Raw genomic sequence first — 10,179 nt, 5'->3', positions numbered from 1 at the left:
CCTGCAAGCCTCAGGCCTCGAAGGCTTGGCCTCTCCTCGCCAGCCACGCCCGAGCTAGGCACCGCCCGTCCCGCTGGGCCCGATTCCAAACCAGCGGACCGCGATCGCCGCCATCTTGGTGAAGGCAGGCAGGACGGAGCAGAGCGCAGCCATCGCCGCCATCTTTGATCATGGCAGCACCTCAGTGTGGGGAAACAACATCGCCATATTTGATCCTGGCGGCACGACAACTTCCTCATGACGCCATCTTTGATCATGGCGGCACTTCAATGTGGGCCCCAACAACGCCATCTCTCTCTCTCCTTCCCTCTCTCTCTCCTTCCCGCTCTCTCTCCTCTTCCCTCTTTCTCTCTCTATCCTTCCCCCTCTCTCTCTTTCCCCCTCTCTATCTCTCCTTCCCCCTCTCTCTCTCTCCGTCACAGACAGACAGACAGACTCATTTATATATATAAAATTATTTTTTATTTTTTCATTACAGCATGCCCCCAAGAAAACCTAGCAGAGTTGGACGCACCACTTCTGATGCATACCGAAAAAAGGCTCGCAGAGCCTCAGAGACTCCTGACCAGATTCAGGCACGTCAAGCTGCTGACCAGGCGAGACATACCCAAGCCAGAGCCTCAGAGACTACTGACCAAACTCAGGCACGTCAAGCTGCTGATCAGGCGAGACATACCCAAGCCAGAGCCTCAGAGACTACTGACCAAACTCAGGCACGTCAAGCTGCTGACCAGGCGAGACATGCCCAAGCCAGAGCCTCAGAGACTCCTCACCAGAGTCAGGCACGTCAAGCTGCTGAGCAGGCGAGACATATCCAAGCCAGAGCCTCAGAGACTCCTCACCAGAGTCAGGCACGTCAAGCTGCTGACCAGGCGAGACATATCCAAGCCAGAGCCTCAGAGACTACTGACCAAACTCAGGCACGTCAAGCTGCTGACCGGGCGAGACATACCCAAGCCAGAGCCTCAGAGACTACTGGCCAAACTCAGGCACGTCAAACTGCTGAGCAGGCGAGACATGCCCAAGCCAGGGCCTCAGAGACTCCTCACCAGAGTCAGGCACATCAAGCTGCTGACCAGGCGAGACATATCCAAGCCAGAGCCTCAGAGACTACTGACCAAACTCAGGCACGTCAAGCTGCTGAGCAGGCGAGACATGCCCAAATCAGAGCCTCAGAGACTCCTCACCAGAGTCAGGCACGTCAAGCTGCTGACCAGGTGAGACATACCCAAGCCAGAGCCTCAGAGACTACTGACCAAACTCAGGGACGTCAAGCTGCTGACCAGGCGAGACATACCCAAGCCAGAGCCTCAGAGACTCCTGACCAGACTCAGGCACGTCGCCAGGCCACCAATAGACGCAGGGTCATTGCCAGAGCTGACATTTGGAGACATTGGCTCAGAGCAGCCTTCTCCTATAGACCCACCATCACATATGAAGCCGACCCCACAGTCATCATTGGCAAGATGACCATCATTTGCCCTCACTGTGGCGCTCTGAAGTGGGAAGGGGAAATTGATGGGATATGCTGCAATGGAGGAAAGGTTAAACTTCCAACACTAACAGCTCCACCTGAACCCCTACACTCACTTCTGTTCGGCCGAACTCCAGCTTCAACACATTTCCTCACTCACATCAGAAAATACAACAACTGCTTTGCAATGACCTCTTTCGGTGCAAACAGAGTGCGTGAATCAGGATTTTGCCCAACTTTTAAAGTTCATGGACAGGTGTACCATACAGCTGGCTCCCTACTTCCTCTACCAAACGAAAGACCTCAGTTTCTCCAAATCTACTTCTTGGGTGATGCCGAAGAGCAAGCCAATCGCCGCAGGGAAGCTGTTGTTTACCCCGCACAACAACACCAAATCAAGCTTGAAACTTTGCTTCGGTTACAGCAGATGCTTCATCAGCAAAACCCATATGTTAAGAGTTTCAAAACAGCCATTGAAAAAACAACAAATGAAGACCTCAAAGTAGTCATCAAAGCTGACAAGACTCCTGCAGGTGAACATGAGCGACGCTTCAATGCTCTGACCACCAATGAAGTAGCCATTGTCATTGTGGGCCAAGAATTTGAACAACGGGACATTGTCTTGCATATGAGAGGTGGTCCACTCAAAAGAATTTCTGAGCTTCACAGGTCATATGATCCTTTGCAATACCCGCTTTTGTTTTGCCATGGGGAAGATGGATACGATGCAAAAACTGGTGTGCCACCTACAGCCCAAAGGCAAAAGATGGTTTCTGCCATGGAATTCTATTCATACAGGCTGATGGAATGACAAACTGCTTCAAACCACCTGCTTCAGTGTGGAGGACTTCTCCACCAGTTCCTCACTGACATGTATGCAAAAATAGGAGAGCGGCTTAATTGGTTCCGGAATAACCAAAATCATTTGAGAGTCACAGACTATATACACTTACGAGATGCTGTGGCCAATGATGGCAACACTGAGGACATTGGTCAACTGGTCATCCTACCATCCACCTTCGTTGGAGGTCCTAGGTACATGCATGAGCACACACAAGATGCCATGACTTATGTCAGAAACTATGGCAGACCTGACCTCTTCATCACCATGACTTGCAATCCCCAATGGCAGGAGTTCCCACCCAAAGCTGGTACTGAAAGGCATGAGCTCATAGCATGGATCTTCAACCTCAAAGTTAAAAAACTGCTCAAACTCCTGTCTGTGGGCAAACTTTTTAGTGCACACCATTGCTACATGTACAGCATTGAGTGGCAGAAGAGAGGACTTCCTCATGTTCATCTTTTACTCTGGCTTCAGGCAAAGATTAACCCCAATCAAGTTGACTCCTTCATCTCTGCAGAGCTACCCGATAAGGACACGGATCCAATCCTCTTTGATGTTGTTGTAAAAAATATGATTCATGGTCCTTGTGGGCAACACAACCCTTCTTCTTCCTGCATGAAAAACAATGCATGTACAAAAGGGTACCCAAAGCCACTCCGTGAAGAAACTCAGCATGGGGATGATGGCTATCCTTTGTACAGGAGAAGGGGCAAAGAGTGGAGGTTTCAGCACTGAGATAAGAATGCAAACTCAAAAATCTAGCGACTCAGGTCAACCTGGTCCGTCAAATCAGACAACACAGCAAAGACAGACATTTGAAGTTGACAACCGTTGGATTGTTCCTTACTGTCCACTCCTATCCAGGCTCTTCAAATGTCACATCAATGTGGAGTACTGCCACTCAGTTAAGTCTATCAAATATGTGTGCAAGTACATCCATAAGGGCAGTGACCAAGCTGTCTTTGATCTTCAACCGGCTGGACAGCAGAATTAAAATGATGAGATCACCACACATCTGATGGGCAGTTACATCTGCAGCAATGAGGCAGCCTGGCGAACTTTTGGATTTGACATCCACAACCGTTACCCCACTGTCACTAAATTGGATGTTCACTTGCAAAATGGACAAAGGGTTTTATTCCGACCAGGAAATGCCAGCCAACGTGCCGAGGAACCTCCAAAGACAAAACTTACAGCATTCTTTGAGTTGTGCCAAATGAATGACTTTGCCAAGACACTTTTGTATCATCAGGTGCCCAAGTACTACACCTGGCAGCCAAACAAGACATGGCGGGCTCGGCGCCCTGGAGCAGGTCAGAAGGAAGTTCCTGGTCATACAGGGGTGTACTCATCAGATGCACTTGGCAGAGTCTACACGGTCCATCCAAACAACACAGAGTGTTTTCACCTTCATCTACTCCTCCATGACGTTGCTGGGCCAACATCATTTAATGACCTCAAGACTGTCACTGGCCATCTCTGTGACTCCTTTCAAGAAGCTTGCCGCAGGAGAGGACTCATTGAGGATGACATTCATTGGCATGCGACGATGACAGAAGCTGCTCTGTCTTACTCCCCCAATAGGCTACGAAATCTCTTTGCCATTATAATTGCCCTCTGCAGCCCTTCCAACCCGATGCAGTTGTGGGAAGATCACAAAGACAGCCTCACAGAAGACATAAGAACATAAGAACATAAGAAATAGGAGCAGGAGTAGGCCAATCGGCCCCTCGAGCCTGCTCCGCCATTCAATAAGGTCATGGCTGATCTGATCCTAACTGCCAATCCACTATCACAGAACCATCTCCTGCATCTAACAGAATTAGACACATGAAATAGGAGCAGGATCAGGCTACACGGCCCCTGGGCCCGCTCCGCTACCCACAGGGCCATGACCGATCCGAACCTAGACTCATGTCCAAATTCTAATTCCCTTTACTTCTAGGACATCTTACACCAACTCAAGACAGCCAAACCCACAATGACACTGAACTTCACTGATGCAATGTACAATCAGGTATTGATCCTTCTGGAGGACAAGACTTTGGCATTGGCTGGCAAGTCTCTGACTAAGTTGAACCTTCCATCTCCCAATAGGAATGATTCTCCAGGTCTCAGCAGAGAGGTCCTCAGGGAAACCACCTACAATGTTGAGGAACTGACCTCCTTTGTCACCGTCACTGAACCTAAATTGGTTCCAGACCAGAGACATACAGGTTGGTTGCGGATATGCTGGAAAACAATGCAGGTGGCATTATCTTCCTTGATGCACCTGGTGGAACAGGAAAGACATTCCTGATCAATCTTTTACTGGCCATGGTTCGCTCTAAGGGATACATTGCACTGGCTGTTGCCTCATCAGGAATCGCTGCAACTCTTCTCCAAGGAGGTCGCACTGCCCACTCAACCTTTGCTCTCCCTCTGGATCTGACAACACAAGAACACCCAGTGTGTAACATTAGCAAAGGAACTGGTGCTGCTGAGTTGCTTCAAAAGTGTAGACTCATTGTGTGGGATGAGTGTACAATGGCCCACAAGAGGGCACTTGAAGCACTCGACAGAACTCTTCAAGATCTGAGAGGCAACAATAGGCTGATGGGTGGCACCACCCTGTTGCTGGCAGGTGATTTCCGCCAAATCCTGCCAGTTGTCCCCAGAGGAACTCCAGCAGATGAACTCAATGCATGTCTCAAGGCATCCCATCTGTGGCCAAATGTGTAAACAGTCCATTTGACCACAAACATGTGTGTTCATATGCATGGTGACGAGATGACAGAATCGTTTGTGCAACTTTTGCTACAATTGGGGGAAGGAAACTTGCCAATTGACAGCAGTGGTCAAATCACAATTCCTCCAGGCTTTGGCAGTCAAGTCAAAACAGTTGATGAGTTGATCTCACAGGTGTATCCAGACCTCCTCAATCACTTCAAAGATCCCAAGTGGCTGTGTGAACGGTCAATACTTGCACCCAGGAATGATACTGTCAAAAACATAAACATGCTCCTTCTTCAAAAACTCCCTGGCCAAGAGCAAATTTATAAAAGCGTTGATACTGTTTGTGACAGTGCTGATGTGGTACACTACCCCACTGAGTTCCTCAACTCATTGCAGCCTTCAGGAACGCCTCCTCACAAACTGGTACTGAAGGAAGGCACCCCCATCATGCTCCTAAGAAACATATATCCACCAAAGCTGTGCAATGGAACCAGATTGGCAGTCAAAAAGCTCATGCCAAATCTCATTGAGGTTACCATCATCTCAGGCTGCGCCAGAGGGGAGGATGTTCTCATTCCTCAAATTCCAATGATACCAACTGACTTGCCATTTCAATTCAAATGGCAACAGTTTCCTGTGACAATTTCTTTTGCAATGTCAATCAACAAGGCACAGGGGCAGACTTTGAAGGTTGCTGGCATCAACTTACTCATGCCCTGTTTTTCACATGGCCAATTGTACGTGGCATGTTCAAGAGTTGGTGCATCAAGGAATCTGTTTATTTTAACACCCTCAGGAAAAACAGAAAATGTTGTCTATCAACAGGCTCTCCAATAACGCAGAGTGCTTTCACCTTTGTCTACTCCTTCATGAGGTTGCTGGCCCAACATCATTTAATCACCTCAAAACTCTCACTGGCCATCTCTGTGCCTCCTTTATAAAAGCTTGCCGCAGGAGAGGACTCATTCAGGATGACATTCATTGGCATGCAACGATGACAGAAGCTGCTCTGTCTTACTACCCCAAAAGGCTACGAAATCTCTTTGTGGCCATCCTTCGCTCTAAGAAATTCATTGCACTGGCTGTTGCCTCATCAAGAATCGCTGCAACTCTTCTCCAAGGAGGTCGCTCTGCCCACTCAACCTTTGCTCTCCCTCTGGATCTGACAAGACAACAACACCCAGTGTGTCACATTACCAAAGGAACTGCTGCTGCTGAGCTGCTTCAAAAGTCTAAACTCATTGTGTGGGGTGAGTGTACAAAGGCCCACAAGAGGGCACTTGAAGCACTCAACAGCACTCTTCAAGATCTGAGAGGCTGCATACCTACTACAAGATTACACATATAACAGTGTAATGTTGAATACATTTATTGATTACAAAATCACTCTGTACAATACCAACCCTATTGGGTTTGCAAACCTTTACCAGAGGGAGTATTCACTCAGTCTTTGGTTGTAACTCCAGCATATTGTCAAATGTTCTATTGTTCTACGTTATTGGAATAAATGTTCACTGTTGATTTCTAAACTGACCTCTAAATGCCTCAGATAGAATCTTTTATTTCCCTATTCAACTCATACACTGAAACTTTGTGAATAATGTAATATTGCTCCTGGGTGCTTAGGAAGAGTTCTTCAATCCCAACAGTTTAAAAAAGTTTTATAAACATACCACAGGGTTCTTGAGTTCCCTCGGCACCGCCGGGCACTCCAGCTAGTTCATTAATGGCCCAGTAATTCCTGTCACAACGCGTGAGTACGGACAGGGTACTCACGCGTGTGCCAGGAGGAATTGCCGGTTTTCAGCATGCACAGCGCATGCGCTGAAAACCGGCATTTCCTGTCCTCTGACCCAAGGGGTTACGAGGCTGAACGCATGCGCGTTATTGGGCAGCGCGTGCGACTTGGATTTCCTGTATTTTTACAGATTTGCGCATGTGTAAAGGGCTCCAGTTTTTACGCATTGAAAAACCACACGTAAGTACTTAGTTTTACAGGTAAGTGGTCTTTTAGTATAATTTAGAATTTTTTTTTCCACAGGTTTATTATTTTTAAAGAATCTACAGTAAGGTAAGTTTAGTTTTAGACCCTATTTTTAAAAAATTTATTTTTTTCAAAAATTTGATTAATTGTTTAAAATGGTTTTTTAAAGTTATTCATAGTCAATTTAATTATTGGGATGCTTTTTAAAATTTTATTTAAAGTTTAAGTAGTGTTTTGGGGTGCCGTACTTTTCATGAGTTTGACAGTCTTTACTATCAAACTTATGAATGAAGTTTCCCCTCCCCTGATTGGCTGAACAGTGCTCACCTGATCCCAGCCGGCACATCGCACTAACTACGCCGCTGGGTCAGGTTAGCACAGCGCGCCGAGATCAGAACCTGGCCACTGACAGGAAATCCACTGCGGGCCAGGTTTCAGATGTCGGCGCGCCAGGTAAGTGCACATCGGGGGCTTGCACGCGCGGCAAGCCCCCGACACCAAGTCCTGGGCCATTAAAACAGTGAGTGGGATTTGGGGATGTTTTGAGTGGCGTGTTGCCATTGGTCCAGAAACAGTTCAACTCGAAGGTTAATTGGCCTCCTTTCCACCCCCTTCCAGAACTGCTTTTTCATTTTGGGGGGCGGGGGGCTCCGGGTTTCTCGTCACTGTGAAGAAGGGAGCGGTTGGTGATTGAGCGGCTCGCGGGCCCCTCGCGCGGGTGATTGAGCGGCTCGCGGGCCCCTCGCGCGGGTGATTTGACGGCTCGCGGGCCCCTGTTGTGTTAGTTTTGGCGCCAACAGCCCTCGGACAGTCTCGGAGCCTGCAATAGACAGGCAGGCTGGCTCTGGGCATGGCGTATGTTCAGGAAACGGCAGTGATACGCCCGCAGGTATCGATTACATCCACGGACGATATCCGCAGTAAATCATTGTAATGATAGGGGGGTGTCATATGGCTTCGCCTCCTTTGCAGCTTGACGATGAGGTGGCAAATTTTTCATTTCGAAATGTAATTTTTTCTTTGAGGGCATTGGGGATGCTGCACATACCATTGCTGTTGGGTGTAAAAGACCACCTAACTTGGCAGTTTAGTTTTCTTCTCATGTGGCAGGTCAGATCAGCTGGGTGTCATAATTTTTTGCAACTCAGTTGTTACTGTGATTTTATTTTCGCAATAGTATTTTTTTCATCGCCAGACTTTACCAGAATATCATCCGAGGAAGGCTGATTTGGGCTATTGCACAAATTTCTCAAGGAGCTTCTCCTTTATTGACGGGCGGAACATAGGAGCAGGAGTAGGCCATTCAGCCCCTCGAGCTTGCTCCGCCATTCAGTGAGATCAGGGCTGATCTGTGATCTAACTCCATATACCTGCCTTTGCCCCATATCCCTTAATACCTTTAGTTACCAGAAAGCTATCAATCTCAGATTCATAATTAACAATTGATCTATCATCAATTGCTGTTTACAGAAGAGAGTTCCAAACTTCTACCACCCTTTGTGTGTAGAAGTGTTTCCTAATTTCACTCCTGAACAGTCTGACTCTAATTTTTAGACTATGCCCCCTAGTTGTAGAACCCCCAACCAGCGGAAATAGTTTCTCTCTACCCTATCTGTTCCCCTTAATATCTTGAAAACTTTGATCAGATCACCCCTTAGCCTTCTAAATTCTAGGGAATGCAACCCTAATTTGTGTAATCTCTCTTAACCCTTGAAGTCTGGGAATCATTCTGGTAAACCTATGCAGCACTCCCTCCAAGGCCAATATTTCCTTCCTAAGGTGTGGTGCCCAGAGCTGCTCACAGTACTCCAGGTGTGGTCTAACCAGGGTTTTGTATAGCTGCAGCATAACTTCTACCCCCTTGTATTCTCGTCCTCTAGATATAAAGGCCAGCATTCCATGAGCCTTTTTGATTCTTTTCTGTATCTGTTCATGACATTTTAACGATCTATGTAGCTGAACCCCCAAGTCTCTTTGGACCTCCACTGTTTTTAGCTTTTTACCATTTAGAAAGTACCATGTTCTCTCCTTTTTAGGTCCACAGTGGTTACATTTGCTTACATTGAAATCAATTTCCCGTAGATTTGCCCATTCACTTTATCAATATCCCTTTGTAATTTTATGCATTCATGTATACTACCTACAATGTTGCCTATCTTTGTGTCATCGGCAAATTTGGATATATGACTTTCTGTGCCATCATCTGAGTCGTTAATAAATATTGTGAATAGTTGAGGCCCCAATACAGATCCCTGCGGGTCACCACATCCTGCCAATTTGAGTACCTACCCATTATCCTTACTCTCTGTTTCCTGCCGTTCAGCCAATTTCCTAACCAGGTCAGTAATTTGCCCTCAATTCCATGGGTTTCTACCTTAGATAACAGTCTCTTATGTGGGACTTTATCAAATGCCTTCTGGAAGTCCATATAAATAACATCCATAGACATTCCCTTGTCCACTACTTTAGTCACCTCTTCAAAAAATTCAATTAGGTTTGTCAGGCATGACCTACCTTTCACAAATTCATGCTGGCTCTTTCTGATCGACTGAATATTTTTGAGGTGTTCAGTCACCCTATCCTTAATTATAGACTCTGGCAATTTCCCGACGACAGATGTTGGGCTAACTGGTCTATAATTCCCTAGTATTCTTCTCTTGCCATTCTTAAAAAGCGGAGTGACATGAGCAATTTTTCAATCTAAAGGGATGGTTCCTGAATCTAGAGAACTTTGGAAGATTATAGTTAGGGCATCTACAATGTGCTCACCTACTTCCTTTAAAACCCTGGGATGGAAACCATCTGGCCCATGGGATTTGTCATTCTTTAGTGCCATTATTTTCTTCATTACTGTCAATTTACTTACATTAATTTTATTGCGTCCCTGTCCCCGATTCAATATTAGTTTCTTTGGGATTTCTGGCATCCTCTTCTACTGTAAATACTGACGCAAAGTAATTATTCAGCATGTCTGCCATTTTCCCATTGTCATTAACAATATCACCACTTTCAGGCCGTGTATTTATCAGCACTGAGAGGACGGATTTGGAGGCGGGTCAAGGGTTAAAATAGTTTTGATTGACGGCGGGTTCCGATCCCGCCATCAACCTGCCTCCAAACAATTTTCCCAAGTGTCGGGTCCCCGATTTGCACATGAACCCG

At 46.7% G+C, this 10,179-nt stretch overlaps 1 protein-coding gene across 4 annotated transcripts in view; it reads left to right on the top strand.

Moving 5' to 3' along the window:
* Nucleotides 1–6,961: 6,961 nt before the first annotated feature.
* The window catches only part of syce3 (synaptonemal complex central element protein 3), a 104,614-nt gene continuing 101,396 nt past the window's right edge, over nt 6,962–10,179 (top strand). The window contains exon 1 of one of the 4 annotated variants that reach the window (XM_085995148.1): nt 6,962–7,011. In XM_085995148.1, coding sequence (XP_085851274.1) covers nt 6,970–7,011 — 42 coding nt within the window. In that variant the 5' untranslated portion in view covers nt 6,962–6,969. Of the gene's footprint in view, nt 7,012–7,387; nt 7,471–7,785; nt 7,907–10,179 lie in introns of those variants that run through there. The other 3 variants (XM_085995150.1, XM_085995149.1, XM_085995151.1) reach the window with 3 other exon arrangements.

The sequence above is a fragment of the Somniosus microcephalus genome, chromosome 8 (genome assembly GCF_052327205.1).
Source record: "Somniosus microcephalus isolate GS21.2 chromosome 8, FLI_Smic_1.0, whole genome shotgun sequence".
NCBI lineage: Eukaryota > Metazoa > Chordata > Chondrichthyes > Squaliformes > Somniosidae > Somniosus > Somniosus microcephalus.
The sequence above is the reverse complement of the archived record's forward strand: the minus strand, read 5'-3'. Positions and strand labels throughout refer to the sequence as shown.